The following is a 26,546-nucleotide window of genomic DNA, read 5'->3' on the forward strand; positions in this document are numbered from 1 at the left end:
AACAAATGCATTCCGTGCTATTCAAAGTCGGTCCATTTAAAAATTACAGCTGAACTACCTCTGTAGTCTAGGCATTTGAAGATTTACTATTTACATCGATGCGCGAGTCAAGTGCAATAAACCGACTGACATGTATTTTACTACCTCTATATCATGTACAAAAGGGGGGCTACAGGTGAAGGGTGAATTAAACAGGAAATCGCAAACGATACATCAATAAAGAGAGGAGACGAACAAAAGAAAGTAAAAGGATCCTCCCACTGTATGCTATATATCCAAATTATGCCCAGGTTGACAAATGGCCACCACGCCCGGGGGTTTAGCGCCGCTCCACCAGCAGGAAGTGCATGGCAAGGTACGCCAAAATGATGAAAATGACGCCAAAAATGCCGAGGTTGATAACATCCGGCCACAGAGCATTGTTGTCAAACCCAAAGGACGAGAGAATGCTGGCACCCGGCACGGTGATATCAAGGCCGTACTTGTTGTCTATCAGTTGCAGATGGCTGACTTCGTTGACAATCAGTGACTCAAAGCCGTAATGGAATATCGAAAGCGATTGCAGCCACTGTGCGGCCTTTGGAATCGCATTTTGGTTGAGCAAAAGGCCGGCAAACAGCAAGCTGAACAGCATAACCAGGCTACCGATAAGGTTGGCGACACTACCGTCTTTGCAAACTATTCCCAGGAAAAGGCATATAGCGGCTGCGGCGAGGTTGAACAGGACCAGAACAGTGATAAACGTAAAGTAATGAGGAGCATCGGGCACCAGTCCGGTCATTGGATAGATGATGGAACCCATCATGATTGGCGGAATGATTCTGAGGGGAATAATGTCGAAGATGACTTTGGCCGCGAAGTAGGTGATCGGAGAGTAATAGCCATTGGCCCTTTCCTTGACGAACAGAAGACGTTCAGAGGAGAAAACCGCCAGGCTCGTCAGGGTGCTGAATCCAAAGAGTGCCAGAATAAAGAAGAAAAGACCCAGTCTGTTTTGGAATCCGGCAATGTCGCTAGTCAATCCATAAAACAGGAATCCTGACAGAACTCCAAGGAGAATCGCCATGGCGTAATGCATAAGCATCAACATTGGGTTGCGGTAGAGATTAATCCACGTCCTTCGGGACAAAATGATAAACTGGCGGGTGTAGCTGACACGAGCATACCCTCTCCCCATGACGTTGGTGTGGATGTTTGGCCCGGCGGTGGTGTAGCCATTCGAGTTGGATCCGTTGGCGCTCTGGGCACCAGCAATTGCCTGGTGAATTTCGTCATGCGTGTTCCCAGCTATGTCTGACTGCTTGAAGGAGTTTACCAGCATGTCGAGGTCTGTTCCGCTCAAAGCAGCCGGTGGAAGGTCATGCGGATCGTCCACAGTCAATGGCGAGGCCTCGGAGTTGTGGGGCTGCTTTTGAAGCCTGTAGGCACCAATCTCCTCGCCGGCATCAGAGGAAGCGGCCGTATCGACAGTGTTCTTGCGCCTGGTGAAAAGCTCCCTTTCCTGGCGCGTCTTAACCGAGTCTCGACGTTTGTTCTTAGGCCTGGTGGACGAGGAGCCTTCAGCGCCACTGTCTTCACCAATGCTGCCACCTGAGATGCTGGCGATTGATTTGACGGCGCGGGTGCTGCTAGGTCCAACACTCGCCACGTCTGCAGAGAGGGATCCATCATCAAAGGAAGTGGTCGTGCCCGCATGCATGGTGAGATCAACCAAATAGTCGGCAATATTGAAGCCCGGTGGGCAGGCGTAGCCAATGCGGTCAAAGTAGTCTTGACACTGATGGAACGGACCGGAATAGACAGTTTTGCCCTGAGCAAGAAGGATCAGACGATCGAAGAGGGCTACAATGTTGGATCTGGGCTGATGAATTGTGAAGATGACAGTTCGCTTGTATGTCTTGGCCAGCGTTACGAGGCACTCAATGACATTGTAGGCGTTGTAAGCATCGAGGCCACTGGTGGGCTCGTCCAGGAAGAGAATCGATGGACTCGTGACAAGCTCACATGCGATGCCTACTCTCCTCTTCTCTCCGCCAGAGATGCCACGTCCCTTGCCTTCTTCAGATCCGATCAGCGAATCACGAATGTGGTAGATGCCAAGTTGCTTCTCAACCTCGTAGACGCGCTGTTCCTTTGCCTGGTAGCTCATCTCCCTCGGCAGGCGCAGGAGAGCGCTGTTGAGGATCGTCTCATGAACAGTAAGAGTCGGCAGCATGGTGTCCTCCTGATCAACAAAACCGACGACGTTCTTGTAGTCTGTGTCATTAACCTTTTCTCCGTTGACAAAGAAATCCCCGCCAACGACACCCCTTTTGTTTTTGCGGGCGAGGATGTCAAGGAAAGTTGTCTTGCCGGCACCCGACGCTCCCATGATGGCGGTTATCTCTCCAGGATGTGCCATTCCCTGGATCTCGGAAAGAATTTGCCGGCCGTTGAGGCCATAACAGACGTTCTCGAAATAAAGGGAGGCAGGCTTGTGGTCAGCCATAAGCTTCACTTGTTCGTCGTCTGAATCATCCAAATGGATGGGGCCGTATTTGAACTTGCGACGAGACAAGTACCAAATAACTATAATGGTTACCGCCACGAAAATCGAGCACATGCCAATGACGCCTGCGATGAGAGGGGTGTTGATCTTGGAAACAGGCCGCTTGTAGCCTGGAACCTGGGTGTGATAGAGACACTCTCCAGACCGGCAGGAGAGGGTGATGGTCTTGTCGCCAAAGATACTGCTGACCAGGTCGTTCATTGCAGCCTCATCAAAGTCGCAGTTGTTCTTCCCTCCGGGCTTTTGCAGGCACTTGAAAGTAGCCGGGCCCTTGATCTCTTGATCCAAGAAATCGCCGATATCGACAGACCCTGATTCCCCACAGAGAAATCGCCCTGGAATGCAGCTGCACTGGATCTTGCCACAGTCATAGTTGGTGCTGTTTCGCGACTCGTCGAACTCGGCAGATGCCTCGCACTTGTTCAAGTGGCAGTAGAAGGACTCTTTTTGGTCAATCCAAACTAAAGCAAAAATTTCTGTCAGAACCCTACCGTGCGAGAGCGAGCAGAGGCGACTAGCAAGAAATGGGCTGAGTTGTGCTTACATTGAAAGTCGCATTCGCCCGATGACTTGTCACAATCAAATGTGACCTGAGGCTTGCGGCCGCCGAGCATGTCCAGAATTGGCTTGTTGGTAACATCGCACATTTGGTAGTTGTGGTTAATGACGTCGCCCATCTGATAGCATACGCCGCCTTCATTCTCCGGCATGAGAGCATCGCAGGCCTTATTTTCAGTGCAAACGTTGCAGTTTATGCCCGTCCATCCGTCGTCGCAGGAGCACTGGTCGCCGCTCCTCATAGGTCGATCTTTGCCGCGCGCAAGAGATCCACAGACTGGTTTGTTGTCGTATGTTAGTTTTTCATGTACTCTTGAGACTTGGAAAAAGTCGAAGCACTACAGCAACTCACGAGGCTCCATGCAATCCAAGCCACCATAGCCTTCGGGGCATCGGCAGGTGCCATCATATTCGTTACAGCCGCCATATTGCCCGCACGTGTAAGCTGGAAGAAGACAGTTGAAGCTATGCGAATTATGGCATCGGGTTAGCATAACATTACACACGTAGCATAGCTGCCAGAGGGTTCTGCCAGGTAAGTACTTACCATGGCGGGCAGTTGTCTGGCCTATCCTCCATCAAAGCGAGTTGCGCCCTCATTGAGTCGTAAGTCGTATAGTTGGCCGACACGGAAGCGAGCCAAAGAAGCGACGTCGCTCCCAGAGCGAGCACCGTGCGTAATCTTGAAGGCATTCTGTATCCTGTTTGTGGAGGGTTATGGATTTATCGAGTTGGGTGGTTGGGCGACCAAAGTCACTAGAATTGAAGTGCTTTGATCTCGTCGCTTCACGCCCCCAGGCTACGCGTACACCTAGATTGTACTCGTTGCTGCCTCGCTTGTCTCGCAGTGACAGTAAATACCGGGCAGGCGATGTGTTGTTGATCTGATAAGGACAACTCGGTTACGTCCTCGCGGGAGGTAAAGGACGGTGCCTTGTTGCGACGAAGACGGGCAGCTTGGGTGGATTGGCGCGATGGGGGATTCGCCTGCTAGCGACACCAAACAAGTGGCAGCCAAAAGTATGCTGCCGATCTTGAGGGTAAGAAATGGCAGTGACCACCTGGGCTTGCCACGCTAAGTTGAGCTTTTTCAAAGGGCAACGTATCTTCGTCACCCAATCCACATTGCGGGATAAAAGAGATCAGAATGGCTGTTGTGAGCATCAGATGCAGCACAGTTGGGACATAGCATGAGGGAAGCTGCGGGTGGGTGGCACCGTGTCAAAGTGGAGTGCGCGTTCCCGGGAACCAGCAAGCCAGTAAGGGAGGTCATGATGCCATCCATGCCACCCCCTGCTTTGCTCATGTGGGGATCTTTGTGGGGATGCTCACGCCTCTCCGCACCGAAGGAGCGGACAAGGCGGGCTGTCAATTAGCATTATTGGAAAGCTAGCAGAGCTACCCAGCTGCTCGGTAGGCATCGAGGTATTCATTCATTCATTCATCCCGGAGGAACAAGTTAGCTTGCATGATTGGTCGTTGCTTAGCTCCTTCATACCAGCTTGTCAAGCGCCTGAAAAGCAACATATCAGACAGTGTACTGTAGATTGACTTGTAAGTGCCACTCTTATTTACACAACTCAAGGATACAATATACCAGTCTTAACATCATAACCTAGACTGATGTATGATGCCTGCGTGCATCTGTCTCACCCTCACAGCTGAAGTTGTGTCGGAAGTTCTCATCTTATCTTGAACCAGTGATTGAATCAAGGCGAAAGAACAAATAGAAATGCGAGTGCGAAAGACGGCGCTGTGCTGCCTTGCCAGCTTTTTTTTTTTTTTCTTTTTTTTTTTTTCATTGCGGCAGTCGGTTGTCGATGATTGGCTCGTCGAGGTTTGATAACATTGGGCGACAGGTATGCGCCCTTTGCTTTGACATGTGGGACACCCCTCGTCCGACTACTGAATCAACTTCTGGTCTCGTTTTTAAAACGGGCTGCAACAGATGATTGTGCTTGAGAGTCACTGTAAGAGTAAATGGAATTCTTGAACAGACCTTTTGTCTACACCTATATTTCCTTCTGCGCTTTTTCCAAGAGTGTGCAAAGCTAGCCAACCCATCCCGCCAAGACGAACGCAAAGATGGTGCGAATCGAGCCCTTTCATGTTGAGCAGTGGATGGACAAGCACGAAACAAAGCATAATGTCCTCAACGTGAGCGAAACATGTGTGGCATCACAGTCTATCGACGACTTGCTTCAATTGTCAGATAGCAAGTCTTCGGTAGCTTCAGTCTTTTCGACTTCCAAAAAGCTCACATATGGTGCGATCCTTGGTTCCGAGTCTCTACGCAGCTCAGTCGCGGGGCTATACAACACGGAGGCGGAAATTCAACTGTCCCCTGACAACGTTTTGATAACACCTGGCGCTATTTTTGCCAACTTTCTCCTCTACTACACGCTTATCGGGCCAGGGGATCATGTTGTCTGCGTCTATCCCACCTACCAGCAGCTTTACTCTGTTCCCCAGAGCCTTGGGGCAGAGGTTTCGCTATGGAGGTTGTCTAAGGAGAATTGCTACGCTCCCAACATGGAAGAGCTGGCTGACCTGGTTAGGACCAATACCAAGGTACACCCTGCCCAACGATGAAAGGATGCTGTTCCTGTCAGCGCCTAACCGATTCAATAGATGATTGTCATTAACAATCCCAACAACCCAACGGGTGCCCCAATCCCAAGAGAGACCTTGGAGCAGATTGTTCAGTATGCGCGCAGTCGAAACATAATTGTGTTTTCAGATGAGGTTTACCGGCCATTGTTCCACAGCCTTGAACAAAACATCAAACCACCGCCTTCGATCCTGGCTATGAACTATGACAAAGCCATCACTACAGGGTCCATGTCCAAGGCCTGGTCACTCGCCGGCGTGCGTGTGGGATGGGTTGCCTGTCGTGACAAGAGCATCGTCGACGCCATGGCTGCTGCGCGCGATTACACAACAATCAGCGTATCGCAGCTCGATGATCAGCTCGCGACCTTTGCCCTGTCCGATTCAGTGAGACCGGGGCTGCTGGACAGGAACATGAGGCTGGCGCATAGGAACCTCTGTTTGCTTGAGGACTTTGTCGAGAGGCATGTTAATGTCTGTTCTTGGGTCAAACCTCAGGCTGGCACAACTGCGTTTATCCAATTCTTCAACCAGGGCAATCCGGTCGATGACGAAAAGTTTTGCCTTGATGTCATCGACACCATCAATGTTATGTTGGTTCCGGGATCGAAATGCTTTGGAAACCGTGGTGATGGTGATTTCAAAGGCTTCGTTCGCTTGGGCTACGCCTGTGATACTGCTGTTCTTGACGAGGCGCTGAAGAGGCTAGGGGGCTATATTGAGCACAATTTGAGCTAGATACACGACCTGGGCTGTTGATATAACTCCGCCAGTTGTTTCATCGTAACTGTAATTATGACGAGCGCCAAAACGGCTGGTTGCTGTGAAAGCAGAAGGATCCGTAGCCCCACATATACCCACACATGGTGGTGAAATAGCCTTGACGCCTAACCGAGGTTGAAACAGGGCGAAGTTATGGTTGACAATATTCAATCGAGAAGATGAATGATGGCCATCGAGCAGCAGGCGCGGCGCGACCACTCTAGAAGTCCCATGATATTTAGTTCAGGCATAAAACCATATAAAATCTATTCCCAGCAAACAACCACACAAAAAGTCCGTCCCTGGAATCCAATTGACCAGGCCGCGGCGTCTCACTCCAATCCTTAACTTTGGCGGTGATAAATCATCGCCAACAGGTCATGTTCCCACTTGCCCATTGTTATCGTCAACTCCTGCCTGTCTGCCTATCCCGGAAGTTTCATGGTGGCAACTACGCTACGAAGTCAAGGTCCTCCCTCGTCTCCCTGGCAAACTGGAACCATCAGTAATGTGCTGTGCAATGAACCCCCAAGACATGACAAAGCCAAGAGGTCAAACTGCAAAGCCCAGAGCTCTACAGGCGCCTAGCTCGACGACCAAACGCTCGGCGTGGCGTGGCACGGCGTATCGGGCCTGAGGACAATTGGTTTACTCTTTGAAGACCCGGCCGGGTTCAGAACCCGCTTGGTGGGATGTTTGCCCAGAAACCAAGGCGGCTTGGCTTTCTTGGAACTCCATATGACCGCCCCCGAATCGCTGTAGCACCTTCTTTCATTCCAAACACACAAAAACCCGCTCTTTCCAATTCCCATCTTGGCTCCTTGGGCTTTTTCTCGGGCAAACCCTCAACTGTGCAATGGCGGCGCCTTCCGCCCGCCTACCTACCTAGGGTTTCTCGATCGCACGTCGATCTTGTATACACGACTCCCGAATGATAGGTAAGGTAGGTAGGCAGGTACAAAATTGCCCGCTTCAAGCAACAAGAAATACGCATCAAGGACGACTACTCTCGCATTCGCCCGGGAGCGATCTGTCGTCTTTGAGGCGTCAAATCGTTGCCGTCAAAACCCCGATATAATAAATATTGGATTTGCGCAACAAAATGCTAGGTCTATCTGCTCTTCTCATAGTCTTTGCTTCACTCGGCTCATTTGCGGCGGCATCCGACGGGGTTGTGCAATGGCACATTGAAAGGCGGCAGGTTCATGCGCCAACGCCGGAATTGGCAAAACGCGTTGCGACCACCTTCGAGGAAGTCATCCACAATGAGAAGTCGAGAGGCGGCTACTTCGCAAAATGCTCCGTTGGCGGACAGGATGTGACTTTGCAACTAGACACGGGCTCCTCAGACCTTTGGGTCCCGGCCGACTCAGCATGTAAATCTGATCGAGTCCCCAACGGCTGCTCCCTCGGATCTTGTAAGCCTGCTTTCTCGTGTCCTCCAGAGCCTTCAGTCTTCTTACCAGCCGCTCGCTACAGTCAAGAAAGACCAGTCGTCCTCATTCCAAGTGACCGGCAAGGACCAGTTCAGCATTCAGTATATTGATGGATCATTCGCCCGAGGCGACTATTTCACCGATACATTTTCCATTGGCGGCGTCAAGGTGACCAATCTCACCATGGGACTTGGGAAACAAACCGATATTCCCTATGGCCTGGCCGGAGTTGGTTACGCAATGAACGAAGCAATTGTTGGGGGCAACAGCTCCAACTTTACAACATATCCAAACTTGCCCGCAACAATGCTGAACGACGGCCTTATAAATACGAATGCTTTTAGCCTTTGGTTGAACAATTTGAGTTAGTACTTCTCTTCTTCTGTCGAGCCCTATCCTTCGGAGAGCAAAATCCGAAATCGTCGGTGTTGGGAACTGACAAATCTGCCGTAGATGCAAGTACTGGGAGAATCCTGTTTGGGGGCGTTGATGTTGCAAAGTTCAAGGGACGCATGTCAAGAATCCGCATCTACGAAGATGTCTTCAGCCAGGAATACATGTCGTTCACCGTCGCTTTGACCTCACTGGAGGCACACAGTGAAAGCGGCCAAGACACTCTTACCTCGCGCTCTTTTCCAATACCTGTGGTCCTCGACTCCGGTACCACCCTCTCCTATCTACCGAATGATCTTGCCATCCAAACATGGACAGAGGTTGGCGCACTCTACAGCGCAGAATATGGCCAAGCGCTGCTCCCGTGCGCAATGGAGAGTAGCAAAGGATATTTTGTGTTTGGCTTCGCAGGTTCCGACGGACCCAGGATCCAGGTTGACATGAAAGAGCTTGTCTTGGATCTTACGACTGGGCCGGCTCCGAAATTCACCAATGGCAGATATCAAGGCCAGGATGCATGCACCTTTGGAATCCAGAACTTCACCGGCCAGACCATGGTTCTGGGCGACACGTTCCTCAGGTCTGCATATGTTGTCTATGACTTGGTCAACCACGAAATTGGTATCGCGCAGACTGATTTCAACTCGACAACTTCAGAAATCATCGCTTTCCCAAGCAGCGGCGCCCCTATCCCATCCGCGACCATGGCACCGAATCAGGACCAAGCCGTGGTCAAGCCGCAGATGACAATACCTGCATTTAATGCCCAACCTGGCTTTAGGCAGGGTGTGAGCCAGGCGAGCTCAACACTAAAGCCCTGGAACAATACTCGCTTTATATTGATGGGCGCGGCAATAGCCCTGATAATGTCAGGCTGATGACATTGAGGGCTGTATTCTTTTCACACTTCTACCCTAGGAACTAGATTAGCAGTAGTATCAATGTCATCAGCACAACTCGAGCAATTGCCACACCAGCAGCGCAATCCCCTATTCTGTGTAAAGTGTGTCATTTTAGATGCTTTTTCAGTTGAATTATTAAAACAACATCTTGTTTGATATAGGCTCCTGTGTCCAGTATGTCAAGACACGTGAGCCTCAGAGCAAAATAGCCCAAGTACACTATTTTAATGGCAAAATAAAACTACGAAGTGCTCCTGTGGTACGGCTGTTTTCTCCAAGTACGTACCAGGTCGCTGGAGCCAAGCCAATGCCGTAAATGGGCAGGTGGGTCCTCTCGATTGGTGGCCAGAATCCATGCAGGGTCCACTAAAAAATTATCGACTGCCAAAGTCGCGATGTTCCTTTTTGTACTTTGATGGGTGTCTACCTTCGTCATTCCTTTATCCTTTCTGTTCATTGGGTTTTGTTTCTTTTTCCAAGATGAGGACTTATAGGTCAGTTGCGGCCATAATAGACCGGAGCTTGCTCGGTGCCCAGTCTGCAGCACCTCGCCGGCTGTTCAGTGTAGAGGGCAGCCTGAGGACGGCACGCCCTGTTTCTTCCCTCCAAAGTGCTACGCGTTTGGGCCACGAGAGGAGATGGTTCAGTGAGAGCGCGAGGCTGCGCAACTTGAGCGCTGCTCAGCAGGCGTAAGTACATGTCAACATTTTATGTTTCATATGTCTCTGCGACATCAGCTAAACTGGGATCTGGAACGCGCAGACTAAAAGCAGCCCAAGATGCGGCCAAAAATCTCACGGCCGAGACGGTGGCGAAGAGCATGACCGAAGCGGAAAAGACGAAGCTGGCACGAGTGCGGAACATTGGTATCGCGGTACGTTATCGGATTGCGAAGTGGTTGAAGATGTCTCTCGAGACAGTTTGGTCGAGGAACCTGCCGTACTGACAAAGGTCTCACTTCTTGCAATCTACAGGCCCACATCGACAGCGGCAAGACAACATGTACCGAGCGTGTGCTTTTCTACACGGGACGTATCAAGGCCATTCACGAAGTTCGAGGCAAAGATGCTGTGGGTGCCAAGATGGACTCCATGGAGCTCGAGAGGGAGCGAGGAATCACCATCCAGTCCGCGGCAACTTTTGCGGACTGGACCAAGAAGGAGAATGGCGAGGACGCCACTTACCACCTCAACTTGATTGACACTCCGGGACATATCGACTTCACCATTGAGGTCGAGCGGGCTCTCCGAGTCCTCGATGGTGCCGTCTTGGTTCTGTGTGCCGTCTCAGGTGTCCAATCCCAGACCATCACCGTCGATCGCCAGATGAAGCGCTATGATATTCCTCGCATCAGCTTTGTCAACAAGATGGACCGCATGGGTGCGAACCCATTCAAGGCCGTCGAGCAGATTAACAAGAAACTCAAGATTCCTGCCGCTGCCGTTCAAGTGCCCATCGGTTCCGAGAAAGACTTTGAGGGAGTCGTTGACCTGATCCACATGAAGACGATCCGAACCGAGGGTGCCAGGGGCACAAACGTCAAGGTTTCCAGCCAGATCCCGGATGATGTCAAGGAACTCGCTGAGGAGAAGAGGCAGGAGCTGATTGAGAAGCTGGCTGATGTCGACGACGAGATTGCTGAGATCTTCCTCGAAGAGCAGACGCCCACTCCTGAACAGATCAAGGCTGCTATCAGGAGGGCAACCATTGCACGCAAGTTTACCCCCGTGTTGATGGGTTCCGCCCTTGCGGACAAGTGCATCCAGCCCATGCTCGATGCCGTCTGTGACTACCTGCCAAACCCATCCGAGGTCGAGAATGTGGCCCTGGACCGCTCAAAGGGCGAGGCTCCAACCGCGCTTATCCCCTATGATGCGCTACCTTTTGTCGGCCTTGCGTTCAAGCTCGAGGAGAACCCGTTCGGTCAGCTTACCTACATCCGAGTTTACCAAGGCTCGCTCAAGAAGGGCATGTACCTTTTCAACTCTCGCAACAACAAGAAGATCCGCATTCCCCGCATCGTACGTATGCACTCGAACGAGATGGAGGATGTTAACGAGATCGGTGCCGGTGAGATTTGCGCCGTGTTCGGTGTCGACTGTGCCTCTGGCGACACGTTCACCGACGGCAACCTACCTTACACCATGTCCACCATGTTCGTTCCCGATGCTGTCATGTCTCTGTCCATCAAGCCTAAGCGTAGCAGCGACGCCGATAACTTCTCAAAGGCCATGAATCGCTTCCAGCGTGAAGATCCCACCTTCCGTCTTCACGTCGACGAGGAATCTGAGGAGACCATCATTTCTGGAATGGGCGAGTTGCATCTCGAGGTGTACGTCGAGCGCCTGCGTCGTGAGTACAGGTGCGACTGCGAGACTGGCCAGCCGCGCGTCGCGTACCGTGAGACCATCACCCGCCGGGCCGAATATGACTTCCTTCTCAAGCGCCAGAGTGGTGGCCCTGGTGACTACGCTCGTGTTGTGGGCTACATTGAGCCCAATGATAAGAGCGCCGAGGAGAACTTCTTTGAGGCCCGCGTTGTTGGTGGCAACATTCCCGACAAGTTCCTCAGCGCTTGCGGTAAAGGTTTCGAGGAAGCTGCACGCAAGGGTCCTCTCTTGGGCCACAGGGTCATCGGCACGACTATGATCGTAAACGATGGTGCCACTCATGTTACTGATTCATCCGATTACGCCTTCAACCTGGCCACCCAGATGGCTTTCCGCAAGGCGTTTGTTGACGCCGGCGGCCAGGTCCTGGAGCCGCTCATGAAGACCACGATTACTGCGCCCAACGAGTTCCAGGGTTCTGTGCTCATGCTGATGAACAAGCGCGGTACTGTCATCGACACCGAGATTGGTCCCGATGACTTCACCCTTATTGCCGACTGCTCTCTGAACGCCATGTTTGGCTTTTCCTCGCACCTCCGCGCCGCTACCCAGGGTAAGGGCGAGTTTAACATGGAGTTCAGCCACTACGCAGCGGCGCCTCCACATCTCCAGTAAGTTTGACCATGTCCTCTCATTTATGTTTGCCCTATACTGACCTCGTTTTCTTCGCGCTACAGGAAGGAACTTATCGCCAAGTACCAAAAAGAACTGGACTCTAAGCGAACAAAATAAAACCGCGATTCTGAGCACGGGGGTACTCCTGGCTAAGATAGACTCATTTTTACTAGAAGGGCACGACGTCCTGATAGAAATGTACAAACAAAACATATGTACAATAAAACAAACTAGAACGGGAATATGTAACAATATCATGTGGATGATCTCGAACTTCAAAAGCGCGTAAGTTTACACGTCGTCAAGTAGCTGCCAGGAGCAAATAAGGTTTTCTATGCCTTTTTCTCTTTTTTTTCTCTCTTCTTTTCTCTTTTTTATAATACTCGTTCTGTTCAGTTCAATCTTACAGTGACTAGAACACCTATATTTTTTTTTTTTTATCTCTCTCTCAGACGGGCAATCATAAGAGCAATTACAACCTTCTCAAAATGTCCTCAAGAACCTGGTCGGTGGTGGCCTTGCCGCCCAGGTCGGGGCTCAGAACCTTACCCTCCACCAAGTTGGCGTCCACTGCAGCATAGATCTTGGCAGCGGCCTCCTCTTCGTTCAGGAATTCGAGCATGAGAGCAGCGCTGCGCAGGGTGGCGATGGGGTTGGCGATGTCCTTGCCCATGATATCAGGGGCGCTGCCGTGGCAGGGCTCACCCATGACGAAGCCGTCGCCGACGTTGGCGCTAGGGACCAGCCCCAAGGAGCCGACGAGCGCGGCGGCGCCGTCGGACAGAATGTCGCCGTACAGGTTGGGGGCGACAATGACGTCGTAGTCCTCGGGCTGGCGGAACAGCTTGTAGACCATGCTGTCGACGATCTGCTCCTCGACGGCGACGGAGCCGGCGAACTTGGCGTCAGCCAGGGCCTCCTTGGCCGTGGAGCGGAAGAGGCCGTCGGTCTGGGACAGGACGTTGGATTTGTGCGTGACGGTCACGAGCGGCGACGAGTGGATGCTGGGCGCGCCTGCGGCGCGGATCTTTTGCCTTCGCAGGGCGATCTCGCCGGCCATTGACGCGATGCGGTGCGAGGCGCGGTAAGAGATACGCTTGATGGCCTCGGCAACGGGGCCGGAGCCGTCAGGGGCGTCAAAGGTGCGCTCGTCCTTGACGTACAGGTCCTCGGTGTTCTCGCGAACGATCACCATGTCGATGGGTCGCGGGGCCGACACCACCGTCTTGACCGGCCGGACGTTGGCGTACAGGTCGAGCTTCTTGCGGAGGCCGACGATGGGGGAGCTGTAGCCCTTGACGGGCTTGGTCGGGGAGCTGACGGCGCCGAAGAGGGCTCCGTCGCACTCGCCCTTTAGGGTCTCCACGGTCCGGTCGGGGAGGGCGGTTCCCGTCTCTTCAAAAGTCTGGAAGCCCGCTTGCAGATCGACAAATGAAAATTTCAGGCCGAGCGAGGACGGCAGGGCTTCGAGAACCCGACGCCCGGCCGGGACGACATCTTTGCCTATGCCATCACCGGCTATGCTAGGAATGGTCAGAATACAATCTTCAAAGCCATCACAAGTGACGCCGGTGTGGAATGGCGGGTTTGTGGGCTTGCACGGTACACGCGCTCCATTTAGCACAGTGTTAGATCGGAGCCGGCCTTTGTAAATAGCAACTTACAGTCCAATTCTGAGAGCACGAGCTGCTGCCATATTTACCTAGGTGACGAGAGTTGGTATCTCGTACAATTGCCTTTGATGTTTGACGACAATGTACGTGATGCCAGTTGCTTTCTAGCAAAGAATCATACAAGTACAAACTTTTTTGGGGTTAAGTGGAGAACACACGGCCGGGATCGGAGCTGCTAGCGCATTTACCCCAGCTGCAGTGGCTACTGCTGAAGTAGCGGGCACCCCACCCATTTGAGGCTCTGATCTACCGGTAGAAGTCGCAAAGAACTTAACAAATATACTTACCTGTCTAATTTTCTCTTCTCACCTTACGTTTTTACTTTGCATCAGAGTTTCAACCGACCGCATTTTGTCTTACAGAAAAATGCGGCGATTGCCTTCATAAGCGTGCTCAGAATGACGGCCACACTTTGTAAAAGTGTTCTGTCCAGCCACCCAGTCTAGGCACACAAGCTACGATGTATGAAAAAGGGGCAACTTTGACAGGCCCGCCGAGTCGCAAATAAACAGGCAAGTCGCGTTGCCTGTGAAACGAAGACAAACAAACCTATGGTTCAATGGATGCAGACAAACCATGATCCACTGAAGAGAAAGCTCCGTTCCTCAGCCTAGGTCGATATTCGGCAGCTTCCCCAATTCCATCTTTTTCGACCTTTCGGATGTTGAGCCGTGGCTATATTCTTTTGAAGCGGTGGGCTTCATCTGAACTTGAGTTCATCAGCCGTGCGTCACGGATAATAATATGATGGTGTTAAGATCTCAGAACAGCTACTGGGTAATGTGAGACAACACCTAAAGTGCAGATCCCTGCATTGTCTTAGTGGACCTTCGGCTCAGGACCCTTGCCAAACTGTCATAGCTTGTGTCGGAACAATCAATGTCTAGAGGCAACTGTTCTTGCCTGGCGTGGACAAAATCAGAGGCCTTTTTTTCATGCTGTATTAAATCATGCAACATGCGATATTTATGTAAACTTGATGCGGCCATCCATGACCAAGTTGTCACTTATGAAAAGAAAAAAAAAAAAAAAAAAAAAACAGAGACACTCACACACACACAAACACAGACACACATACTTGGCCTCTTCCCGCTAACCCTGTGACTTCGAAGCTCTACTACATACAGTACATGCACCTTGGTAAACCCCTGAATCCACAACCCAGGAGCTATCATTTGGCTTAGCCTTAAAAAGGCACACCTAACCTTTCGCCTACCAATCATAAGCCGGGTGAGCCTCCCCACCATCGGGTCTTCCTGTACCAGAGTCGACAAGCAAACTCCCAACGAACGATTGTCCTTGACGATTTCTTTCCTCGGGTGCCAGTTGTTTTCTTTCTAATCACACGAGGTCCTCTTTACCGCTTTCGTACATGACCGAAGCCTCTTATTTTAATTTCATTTGCACATTCTTTCCGTTCTTAGAATCTTCAGCGTCGACGACTATTATTCCCGCTACGTAGCAACTCCTGCATTTTCCCCCAAAGACATAAGCTGCAGCACATTTACCGCAATCAGGTACCTCCATCTACCTGCTTAATTAAGGAGACGGAATCTTACGCGCGTAAGGTGTTGAGCTGCCTTGCTTTGCTTCTCCAACTCCAGACGGTGCGCCAAGTCGCCTCTGATTCGGTTGACATCCTCGGACAGATCCAGACCTGGGCTTTTGACAAACCTCAGCTCCAAGTCCCCCTGAGTAGCCGACAAACACAGATCGCTCCTTATAAACCGCTGTGTCGGCAGTCGTGACCATGAGCAAAATAGGGTCAGTTTCTGGTCTGCGGGCGATGTTCGAGAGCGGCAACAAGGAGGATACACCCGAACGAGGGAGGTCACCAGGTTTATCTGCAGGTTAGTCAATCTTCTGGTCTCAACTTCCTCTCTCCAGCACAAATCGACCTTAGCTTCAGTCCCGGAATTTTGTATGTCATATTGTATCTTCACGGGCTAGCACAGTCCGTCCCCTGAATCGAGCTCAGATGGTCATCCTGATGATCGTCATATTTCTGCTCTTCATTGCGCTTTTATCCCATTTCTTCCTCGAGCCTCTTATTTCTGCGTTTTTCGTGCCTGGAAACATACTCATAGAGATCCACCCATCTGAATAGGCACAGAATCACCTCGCCCGCTGTCCAAGATTCGAACCAATTTTGTCGCAGTTGTTGAAAAAGACGGCAGAGTGGGACTAAAGCGAGACCCCAGCTCTGATTCCGTACTTTCCAACTCGAAGAAAACATCCGACGACACAGATATCCCATCAACCACCGCTTCAAGATCACAGTCAGCGCAGGACACACCCCCATCCTTTACCGATCGACTTCAGCAACAGAACAAGCCATTTCAAATGGAGCCGATTCCCCAATCACCGCTGCACGACTCACCCAAACCGGGCCAGAATGCCACATTCGCTCAGCGGACGCCACCAGTCCCAGGCAAAGTTGCTTCTGGTGCAGACGATGACAAGCCTACGGGTCCGGCAGAAGCCGAGGGCTCGACGACAACTTCCAAAGCTACAAAGCCCGATCAGAATCAAAATCTCAATGGAAAGACGGCTGTCGAGAGGGACAAGGCCAAGGCTGTAGCCAAGGCTTCTCCCGCAAAGGAAGGGGCCAAAGCAGATAACGGCAAGACCGACGCCAAAGGGCCAAAAGCACTATCAGTAACGACAACGAAAAGTAGCGGTCGTCCGGCGAAGTCTCCCATTGCAACCAAAACCCCAACCAGCCCAGCCAAGGGTCCTAAGCTATCGGCCAAGACTCCGGAGAAGAGGACTTTGGAGCCTCAAAAGTCTGCTACGCCGAAGCTTACCCCTAAGGCGGCTAGTAAAGCAACAGGGTCTGGCAGTGCTAAGGATTCCGGCGCAAAAACCAGCTCTGTAACCAAGAAACCGCCTACGGTTCAGATTTCCCCATCTGATAGCCTTGATCGAGGTGTGGGATTCGTCAAGCCCAAGCCGAAGTCTCCAACGCGGCCTGTAGCTCTCCCCGCAGGTCTTACAACGCACACGGCTGCATCTGCCACTAGGACAGGAACCGGTCGGCCTTCATCGTCGCGGCAGTCTGGTACCTACCAGAATCCCGAGTCAAGGTCTCCGAGTAGGACCAGCGCGGCCACAGGTCGCACTTTGAGGAGGCAGAGCTCCACCATCAATCGACCGAGGCCAAGCATTGGTCCTCCGCCCAAGGCCGCGGCCATCGACCACCCTGTCACAAAGCGGGAGAAGGCGGTGGACGAGGGCTTCCTTGCGCGCATGATGCGCCCAACACAGGCTTCGAGTTCCAAGACGCACGAGAAGGTTGCGGCAAGCCCCCCTCGTAAGAATCCAGGTAGTTCCAATGCGGCGAAGCGCTCTGTTGCCAGCAAAGACACCACCACAGGCGCCGCCAAGAAGATAGTATCTAAGACTGATGCGCCGATGAGGAAGGCCTCGTCCAAACCTATCGTGGCCAAACAGCCTAGCGAGCTTGAAGAAAAGGTCGCCCCACAAACAGATACAGCCTCAAAGACGACAAGTAAGCCGAAGTCGCAGGGAGTTGGTGGCAAGGCTGGAGGCAAACCGGAGGCTGCGAAGGCTCCAGAGCCAGTGCCTCAGACAGCACCAGCGCTTGAGGCGAAGCCAGCGGCCGAGCCGGAGCCGGTGCCCCAGGCCAAGACCCCGGAACCCAAGACCGATGAGTCCGAAGTCTTTCCGGCAGGAGCTCCCGCGGTGGATACTGTCGTGGACGAAGAATCCGAGACGAGCCAGCCAGCTGTGGAGCTAGCGAAAGAGTATTTAAACCCGGAAACTGCCCAGGCGACTCACCTAGCCGATCCTGTCGAGATTATTCCTTCTGAGGATGTTCCTGTCGCGACCAAACCCATCTCTGTTGATAACGAGGCTTCAGTAGAGCCTGCTCCGGCTGCACTTGATGACAATCTGGCAGATACAAGCTCTGAGAAGGCACCGACAGAGCCCAAGACGCCCGTGGACGTGACTGATGATCAGCAACCCACCGGTATCACTGAGGGCTCGTCTGAACAGGAAGTCAAGCCGACCAACGAGCCGGGCTTGGAAAAGGGAGAGGAAGTTACGACGGTGGTAGCCAACTGAAAGTTGTCTGCTGGTCGCGAAGTCCGCAAGGGTTGTATGTTTGCGGGGGAATTTTTTTTTCATGTTCTACGTTGACTTGTACAGAATAGGAGTTGCGCACCTGGGATGCACTTGACTATCAGATGAGAGTTGGTATAAGCGTATTGCACATACACAGCCTACCTATGTATACCACGATTGTGATTGAAGCTGTCTGAAGTCCCCACCCTCCATCCTATGACATGTGAGCCGCCACCCTTTTACTGTAAATCAGGTGAGTTCCGACGATGGATAGAGTTTATGACATTTCTTGGCAATTGACTGCTAGAAACGACCGCACTCGAGTTGAGACGATTGGAAGGGTGCATTGGTGGAGTATTCAATAGAGGTCGGGGTGGACCCTGCAAATCGTGTGGCGGCAAGGAGAAATTCTGGAGGGGAATCCCGAGACTTCTGAAATCTTAAGTCTTGATCATCCTGCCCAGCTACGAAATCCAAGACAACCCCAAACAAGGCACAGTAGCGAAAACCTTGAGACAGTACCGGCTTGCAACTGGGGATTCATTTGAATTATTCTATTTTTACGTCACAGTCTACTGATCTAAAACATACATACCATCTACCCATCGACACCAGGCGCTGGTGCTCTGTACAAATAAAAATAAACCTGGTACCGAAGTTGCCGGGGCAAACAAGTTGCGTGACATATAACAATCTTCGGCGGCAATGCACATGAATCCAACGCCCCTTCCGCACTCGGAAGATGACGGCGTCATGTTTGCCTCGATTGGGCAAACAAGTCTCGCGTTGAGAGAGCCGCCGCCGGGACTGCATGCCACCGACACTTTGGACGACGTCTTTGCCTCTGAGGATGTCCAGGGCACCACTCCGTTCTCCTCGGAGCCGTCGGATATGCGGCGGCTGCAGAGCGAGCACACGACGGCGGGTTACCGCGAGGGCGTGACGGTAGCCAAGGCTGCCAGCGTGCAGGCCGGGTTCGACGAGGGATTCGGGCTCGGGGCCACGTTGGGACTGAGCGCCGGCGAGATCGTGGGTGTTCTCGAGGGCCTTGCCGCTGCGGTTCCTGGCGACGAGCGGCTGGCTGCGCTCCTCGGCGAGGCGAGAGGGGACTTGTCAGCTCGGTCGATTTTTGGGGCCACCTACTGGGCTCCTGACGGGACGTGGACGTATCCGGTCTCCGGGCAAGACGGCGGGGACGTGGTTTTTAGGCATGTGGTGGAAGCTCATCCACTCATCGCCAAATGGCGAGCTGTTTTGAACGAGCAAATTCATCATTGGGGGGTGAGGCGTGATTTGTTCACAGAGGATCAAGCTGTCGACGAGGAGGTCGTCAGCCAGAAGAAGCCCGGAAACCCCGCCACGGCACCCAAGGCAGCGACAGGCACAGTGCCGGCCACGCAGTCTCGCATGAGTGATGCGCTGCAGTGGTGAGGGTTGCCTACGAAGGGCCACTACGGACACCCATGATATTCTTTGGGAAATGCACGCCGTTAAGCTTGCATTGCATCCCAGGCAATGTGAAATGACGGCACTGTTAGGAGGGGAAGCCGGTCGGGTACGATCGGCACCTCCGCTACCATATCACAATCCCTGCACTCACAACCTCCGATGCGGACCGCCATGCCACCGTCTTCGGTGGACTAGCCTGCCAAGCCTGCCGTGTCTGCCAACAGCCCATGCAACAGGGCTGCAGCAGCGATGAAAAACCTTCCACCGCTACAAGCACCAAATGTCGTCAACAGGTTTGGTATTTGTCACCAGCGATAGTACGACATTTGCATTGGGTCGGCTAGCCTAGGCTTTTAGTTTCACCCAAACTAGTTAAGTCAGAGTCACTCTACGGTATCTCCGCAGTAGGCCAGAAAGCTGCTGAGCAAGCCGACGTGCCGAATACAAATCGACCCACACCTCCTCAACGGGCAATCTTATACCCGCAAGGCGCATCATTGATAATTTGTCTGCCATCGACACGTTCAAGGGTCCTCCATCTCGTCTTATATTCTGGCACTTCTGGCACTTGAGTCCTTGGACTGAAAGGAAGAACAAGCTTTTGCCCTCATCCTGTTCCTTCACGACCACTGATCACAAAATTGGTCCAGATCCATCTTCGGCCAGGACTGGCCAAAAAGGCGCTCGCAGGGAACTTTTGCACCAAATACAGTCACGATACACTGCCTGTTTCAAGATTTGATTAGACTCTAATTGCCTTACGCTTCGATCGTAGGCTGGGATCTGTTCTAGAGTCCTCCAACTTTTTGCCTGCTATACATCGAATCTAGAAGTCCCGTGCCTTCCACCTCGAGCAGCACTTCGGCATGGGCTGCTCCTCTTCACTTGACACACAAATATCCGCGCTATGAACATATCGACAGGGGGCGAGAAGGGAGCCCCAGATACCGACCGCATTGTGGAGAAATACAAGGCTGGGGCTCAGGGAATCCCAGGTATCACCACTACAGACCGTCCGTCTTCCGCAGCCGGCCCTTCCAGTGGCAGCGAATCGGCAGAATCTGCACCCGGAGCAGCAGCCGGGGCAGAATCTATTCCTGATGGCGGCGTCACGGCATGGCTCCAGGTGCTCGGCTCCTGGATCATCTTGGCCGAAACTTGGGGTCTGGTCAACGCGTTTGGTGTCTACCAAACATATTACGAAACCAACATGCTCTCTTCGGTCTCGTCCTCATCCATCTCATGGATCGGATCAGTGCAAGGCGCTTTGCTCATGATGGTCAGCTTGGTTTCGGGTCCCCTCTACGATGCAGGCTACTTCCGCCATCTGATATTCGCAGGCCTAGGCCTCGTCGTCCTGGGTCAGTTCCTCACATCACTCTGCTCAGTATATTGGCAGGTGCTTCTTGCACAGGGCGTCATGACCGGCATCGGTATGGGCCTGAGCTTTTTACCTTCGGCTGCAATTCTGGCTCAGTACTTTCGCCGGCGGCGAGCCCTCGTCCTGGGAATATCATCAACCGGCTCCCCCCTTGTGGGCATCATGCTTCCTATCATTTTTTCGCAACTTGAACCGAGAATCGGCTTTGCATGGACGACCCGCACGATAGCATTTATCCTCTTGGCATTATCGGCCATACCTCTGGCATGTATGCATACGCGCCTGCCGCCTAGCGAGGGGTCTCGAAGGAGGATCGTTGATCCCACGGCGCTGCGCGAGGCATCTTTCTTGAGCACAGTGTGCGGTTCATTCTTCGTATTCCTCACCCTTTACGTCCCGTTCTTTTACCTCCAGCTCTACGCAGAGACGCATGGGCTCGCAAGTCCCGACATTTCGCCTTACGTGGTGACCGTGCTCAATGCCGGCAGCATTGTTGGGAGGGTCGTTCCAAACCACATTGCCGACCGCTTCGGGTCCGTCAACATGCTGCTGGTGTGCGGTGTAGCCACGCTGATAGTTCTGGTGGCCTGGTTTGGAATCCAGAATTTCGCTGGGTTAATCGTCTTTGCCCTGCTGTACGGCGGCTTTTCTGGCGGTATAGTGAGTCTGATGCCTAGCGTCATTATATCGTTGACTCCAGACCCGGGGAGAGTTGGGGCGAGGCTAGGCATGAATTTCCTTACGTCGGGTGTGGCTTTGTTGATAGGAACGCCGGTCGCCGGGGCCGTAGTCAATGGGTTCGGGCGTAGCCAGTGGTTGGGAGTAATTGGGTACTCGATAGCTGGAATGCTTGCCGGGGTTTCTCTCCATGCTACAGGCCGACTTTTGCTCTGGCGAACCAAGGGACAGGTCAAGGTCTGATTGTGGACGCGGCTGTTGGTGACCTACCATTTGTTCTTCTTCTTCTAAAAGAAAACCCCCTTGATAGACGTCAACATTTTCTTCTGATAGCATTTTCCGCACAGACCCCCTCTCTTCTCTACGGTCTTTATGCGCGTGTTCCAGAGTGACATCGTGAAGCTGCGCCGCGCCCGCATGCGCTCAATAAGCCGCGTCAACAGTCGGTGAATCCTGGCGATCTGTGATTGATCGCTGGTTATGGCGCCATTCCCGATTGAGTCGTGCCAGAAGCGCATGGCGGATGAAAACATGTACCAACGCTCTAGATTCATCACAGGATCCAGCCATTGTCGTCTATTCGATTCATGTTGACGGGAACCTCTGGGAATTGCCAAGGTTAGATATGGAACATAGTGGGGTGCTGTGGATGTTTGCGCTCCCCGCACATGCGCTGAGTAACATAACATAAACGTGCTCCGTTCAAAAAAAAAAAAAAAGAAACATAAATCTCCATCAAGCTGGGAGCCCACCTGCATTGACTGCCTTGTTGCTGGTCAACCGGCCCAAAAGTTCCGGGCTATTCTTGTTGTCACCATAATTTAGCAATTTAACGAAATATGATGTACATCCTAAGTAGTTGGTAGGTTACGCCATGCTTTGGTAACTTACTTTGGTATATGCAAGAAGCGATTGGTGGGAGGACTGGATCATTTGTCAGCTCGACAAATGCTCAAAAAAAAAAAAAAAAAAAAAAGAACATGGGCCGGCGCCCTGTGATGGCTTGATGTTTAGGCTTTCGCCGGATTTTTGAATTGTCAGACCTTATTAAGCATTACCTACTCAGTAGGCTATCAAGCTAGGTAGGCAACTTAGGCGCTTCACCCGCGTGGCGGTCGCGGGGCGCCTCGATAGTGGGTTTTGGTGGGCTGAATTGTTGTTGTTGGAACTACCATCCATGCAATTACGGTACTACGCACGCGTTCTGGAAGAAGCTATGCAGCAACCAATCCCCCATATGCCCCGCGCTTTCAGCGTCTCTGGCCGGCCTTTATCATCAAAGTATTCGGTGCCCTGGAGTTTAGTTTGGTTTACAAAAGTCAATGGCAGTGGAATATTCCATTGCCCCTGACTTTCAACATCAAAGATTGTTTCAGAGACAATAGCAATGATAACCATAAATCATGAACCTAAGGGGAAGCAGTGTGGTCATAGAAACTCACTTGATGGATTCCGATTGGTCAGGAACAAGGATCAATCGCCTTGGAGGGACGTCGTCACGGTAGTAAGCCTGGATCGGGAAACGATACCCCACCATGACAACAAGCGTGCAGTTTATTAATGCTTACAATATACTGCCGTACAGCTGCAGACTGGAGACAGGCGGAAGCTTGGTGCGGTAGCAGAAGAACCACCTACCTTATCCAGGACATCTGGAGGTAGGATACTGTACCTAGTTTACCCCGCAAGAGGACATATCTTAGGCAGGTACAGTTGGGTAGTCTAGGTAGGTTCTTGTCATTTAGTGGGAACTTGAAAGAGGAAAGGGGCTCGAACTTTTCCATCTCGTTCTAAACACGTCGGCAGATCCCCTGTCTTGGCTTGCCAGTTTGTGCATTCCAAGTGGTTCCTGGCCCGTATCTTTGGCAGGTAGCCCGCTCCTATCTCTCGGTATAATGTAGAAGAAGAGGGGCATATAAATACCTACCTGCCGCTTGTTCACCGTCTCCCATCTTCTCAGACTTACCTTCCCTAGACCATATACCTGGATACCCTTATTTGAACTCACTCTGCCCCAATCGAACCTAATCCGAACTCCCGTAAACCTTTTTGGATTTTTTCCCAGCCGAACCTAGAACACCATCTTCAAAATGGCTCCCAAGATTGCCATCGTCTACGTGAGTTGAACAGAGGCCAGAGTCAAAACCTGTGATGTTGTCAGAAGACAGCATAACCCCCCCATCGCCGCCAATTGGACTTTGACTGATTGATTACCCTTGTGTCCCATTCGACCAGTACTCGATGTACGGCCACATCAAGCAGCTGGCCGAAGCCGAGAAGGCTGGAATCGAGAAGGCCGGTGGCACGGCCGACCTGTTCCAGTAAGGCCAACCTACCCTTTGATTTATCGTGTCTCACTTGAATGCGAGTTTTCATGCATTCTCTTAAGACATTTTTTTTCCATGCTAACGTGATTGCACAAAAGGATTGAGGAGACGCTCTCGCAGGACGTCCTCGCCAAGATGGGGGCTCCCGCAAAGCCCACCGACGTTACTGTCCTCAGCGATGTAGGTCGAGCCAGCGTTCACCTTTGACGGCACATATTAGTATCAGGGTTGCTGACAGTAGCATGAAGCCTACGACTCTTGAGGGATACGATGGTTTCCTCTTTGGCATCCCCACTCGTTTCGGAAACTTCCCTGGGCAGTAAGTCAGGCCCAGTTTGATATACCGTGACTTTCTCGTGCGCTGACGCTTGCGACAGATGGAAGGCCTTCCTCGACAAGATGGGCAAGCAGTGGGCTACGGGTGGGTTCTACGGCAAGTACGCCGGTATCTTCATCTCTACCGCCTCGCAGGGTGGCGGTCAGGAGTCAACGGCTATCGCTGCCATGTCGACCTTTGCCCACCACGGCATCATCTACGTCCCCCTGGGATACACCAAGTGCTTTGGCATCCAGACCGACCTGAGTGAGGCTCGCGGAGGATCCCCGTGGGGAGCCGGCACTTTTGCTGGTGGCGACGGATCAAGGCAGCCTTCCGAGAAGGAGCTCGAGCTCGCCAGGATCCAGGGCGAGGAGTTCTATAACCACGTGTCCAAGGCTACCAACTGACTGCATGGCAGCAAATCGGAGGCCGGGGCAACCGCAGAGAAGGCAGAGCCAGCAAAGGCGGAGCCGAGGGCGGAAGGCCAGGATGGGCCTGGCAACGCAGCGAACGGTTCTGGTGATAACGTCCCTGCAAAGAAAGACTCAGGGAAAGAGGATGGTGGTCCTTGCGGGCTGCCCAGCAAATGTAATATCCTGTAGCCTGCTGTCTTGCGATGCATTAAGAGATAGTAATGACAAACATGGAAAGTGAAACTGTGCTCAAAGAGCATGGCTCTGGTGCAAGAATCGTCTGTTTTTTGTATGCTTGGACTTTCGAAACGCCATGCTAGATTTGGCAGCAGAGTGGCATACAAAAACGCACACCTGCAATGACGCCACGCAATGTCGTCAACTTGATCTTATGGATTGGATTCCCATTAGAGAGCCAAGCCATTGTCCTGCAGGTTTATACAGGCGTGTCGCATTGAAATGGAGAGACAGAAAAAAGTTCAGACTACTACTACTGGAGATGTTGCGTTCCATCCAAAGTGGTTACACACTGGAGACTTGAGTTTGCGTGCATCGAAACGACGGTGCGCGCGCAAACCCGTTGCCACGACAGCGGATTCAATAACAAGGCGCTAGCCAACTATTTTGCCCGGTTGAGTATAGTTGAGCGTGGCATGCCAAAACGCCGAGAGCAGTGCCTTGCCCTAGAACCATGATACTTGCAGCAGGCAGGCAAGGATAGACTGAACGCTTTTTAGTTGCGAGCACGTGCAGGAATGAACCGGTTTGAATGGGCTGTCAAAAGTGTTGCAATGCTCTTCATGCGTGGAATAAAAAAAATGAGACGAAGGCAAAATCACAGACGAAAAAAAAAAAAAAAAAAAAAAAAAGAAAGACGAAAGAAGACAAACAAGAGAAGAAAAATGTAGAAGCCCCTGCATTCGTCCGAACGATGTGTGCTAATATTGTCAGCAGATTAAAAAAATGCTCCTTCGTACTTGGTTCAAGGCTTTACCTACCCCTGTCGTTGAAGACAGAAAATACCGTAAACACAAGACATGGGATCATCCTGCAGAAAATAGAACGCACACTGTCCGAGTTGTTGCGGGGAGGGCTGGTATAAAAATGGGGGCCCAAGATGCACAGTACGGTAACGTAGGTCCCATGTAGTTAGTGCCAACACAAGAGACTACCTACATTCATGAATTGTTTTACGCGTACCTTACTACTACTGTAGAAGGCGTTACTCCCCGCCATCAAAGTGGATAGCTTTTTTCTATGTCTAACCATGGTTCTTCTCTGTTGGAGATGACACGCGCGCCAGATCAGGCCTAGGCCGAACAGCGAGACATGCGCGGGCGGACAAGGTAGAATTGTAAAAAAAAAAAAAAAAAAAAAAAAAACCTCGTGAGAACTCGAGGAGGCGAGTGACGTACTAGAGAAGCATCTGATTGCGAAATTTTCAAGCGATCCCCAGCTTGGGCAAAAAGTAACAATGCGAGGTTTCCGGTACTAATTAGGGAGCCAACCATCACCACGAGGCAGCAATTGATCGAAACGGGAAAGCAACCGGGAATAGGGGTTTCGGGTAGTTTTTAGCAACACATTGCATGATGATCAGGCATTGCTGTGATTCAAAAACCGCCGTGACCTTTTGAATCAATAATAAAAAGTACAGTAGTTGATCACGTTCGTTGTACAGTACTACCACACTGTAGCTACGGTAGACCACGTCGTTGGATAAACAACTTGCTGGGGCCCAAGTTCCGGTTGGTGACGGTGGCCAGACCCGGCCAGTCGAACGGCCCGCCTTGTCAACAAGGTCTGCGGGCTTGGGATCGCTGCACCGGAGAGGAGCAAGCGAGAGCAAACGTCATCTTACACAATAGCTTCGATCATCAGTTTGTGTTGTTTTTATGTCAGTTCTTAGTGTATGGACGCCAGTGATTGTACCATCCCCATTCGATAGGAGAAATAACATCCATACAACCGAAATTATCCTTTTTTTTTTTTTTTTTTTTTTT

General features: G+C 51.8%; 8 protein-coding genes across 8 annotated transcripts; 6 read left to right on the forward strand and 2 right to left on the reverse strand.

Moving 5' to 3' along the window:
* Window positions 1-319: 319 nt before the first annotated feature.
* PpBr36_01081 (uncharacterized protein) lies at window positions 320-3,799 on the reverse strand (the record flags this gene model as incomplete). Its single annotated transcript, XM_029888270.1, has 4 exons — window positions 320-3,009; window positions 3,093-3,383; window positions 3,459-3,571; window positions 3,654-3,799. 4 exons carry the CDS (start codon window positions 3,797-3,799, stop codon window positions 320-322), a joined length of 3,240 nt encoding a protein of 1,079 aa, XP_029752044.1.
* A 1,362-nt stretch (window positions 3,800-5,161) lies between these two features.
* PpBr36_01082 (uncharacterized protein) lies at window positions 5,162-6,454 on the forward strand (the record flags this gene model as incomplete). The annotated part of the gene is made up of 2 exons (XM_029888271.1): window positions 5,162-5,677; window positions 5,738-6,454. Coding segments are annotated over 2 exons (1,233 nt in total), but the record flags the coding sequence as incomplete, so codon positions are not given.
* Window positions 6,455-7,580: 1,126 nt separating this feature from the next.
* On the forward strand, window positions 7,581-12,331 carry PpBr36_01083 (uncharacterized protein; the record flags this gene model as incomplete). The annotated part of the gene is made up of 7 exons (XM_029888272.1): window positions 7,581-7,896; window positions 7,958-8,278; window positions 8,368-9,095; window positions 9,690-9,898; window positions 9,972-10,083; window positions 10,184-12,210; window positions 12,277-12,331. The coding sequence occupies 7 exons, from the start codon at window positions 7,581-7,583 to the stop codon at window positions 12,329-12,331; spliced, it is 3,768 nt and encodes a 1,255-aa protein (XP_029752046.1).
* A 355-nt stretch (window positions 12,332-12,686) lies between these two features.
* Window positions 12,687-13,910, reverse strand: PpBr36_01084 (uncharacterized protein; the record flags this gene model as incomplete). The annotated part of the gene is made up of 2 exons (XM_029888273.1): window positions 12,687-13,737; window positions 13,879-13,910. The coding sequence occupies 2 exons, from the start codon at window positions 13,908-13,910 to the stop codon at window positions 12,687-12,689; spliced, it is 1,083 nt and encodes a 360-aa protein (XP_029752049.1).
* Window positions 13,911-15,637: 1,727 nt separating this feature from the next.
* PpBr36_01085 (uncharacterized protein) lies at window positions 15,638-17,976 on the forward strand (the record flags this gene model as incomplete). Its single annotated transcript, XM_029888274.1, has 2 exons — window positions 15,638-15,737; window positions 15,995-17,976. The coding sequence occupies 2 exons, from the start codon at window positions 15,638-15,640 to the stop codon at window positions 17,974-17,976; spliced, it is 2,082 nt and encodes a 693-aa protein (XP_029752048.1).
* Window positions 17,977-18,681: 705 nt separating this feature from the next.
* Window positions 18,682-19,407, forward strand: PpBr36_01086 (uncharacterized protein; the record flags this gene model as incomplete). Its single annotated transcript, XM_029888275.1, has 1 exon — window positions 18,682-19,407. The coding sequence occupies one exon, from the start codon at window positions 18,682-18,684 to the stop codon at window positions 19,405-19,407; it is 726 nt and encodes a 241-aa protein (XP_029752051.1).
* Window positions 19,408-20,332: 925 nt separating this feature from the next.
* PpBr36_01087 (uncharacterized protein) lies at window positions 20,333-21,727 on the forward strand (the record flags this gene model as incomplete). Its single annotated transcript, XM_029888276.1, has 1 exon — window positions 20,333-21,727. The coding sequence occupies one exon, from the start codon at window positions 20,333-20,335 to the stop codon at window positions 21,725-21,727; it is 1,395 nt and encodes a 464-aa protein (XP_029752050.1).
* Window positions 21,728-23,574: 1,847 nt separating this feature from the next.
* PpBr36_01088 (uncharacterized protein) lies at window positions 23,575-24,537 on the forward strand (the record flags this gene model as incomplete). The annotated part of the gene is made up of 5 exons (XM_029888277.1): window positions 23,575-23,601; window positions 23,720-23,805; window positions 23,910-23,991; window positions 24,060-24,130; window positions 24,189-24,537. The coding sequence occupies 5 exons, from the start codon at window positions 23,575-23,577 to the stop codon at window positions 24,535-24,537; spliced, it is 615 nt and encodes a 204-aa protein (XP_029752053.1).
* Between the last annotated feature and the right edge of the window lie 2,009 nt (window positions 24,538-26,546).

This window comes from Pyricularia pennisetigena, chromosome 2 (assembly GCF_004337985.1).
Source record: "Pyricularia pennisetigena strain Br36 chromosome 2, whole genome shotgun sequence".
Taxonomy (NCBI): domain Eukaryota; kingdom Fungi; phylum Ascomycota; class Sordariomycetes; order Magnaporthales; family Pyriculariaceae; genus Pyricularia; species Pyricularia pennisetigena.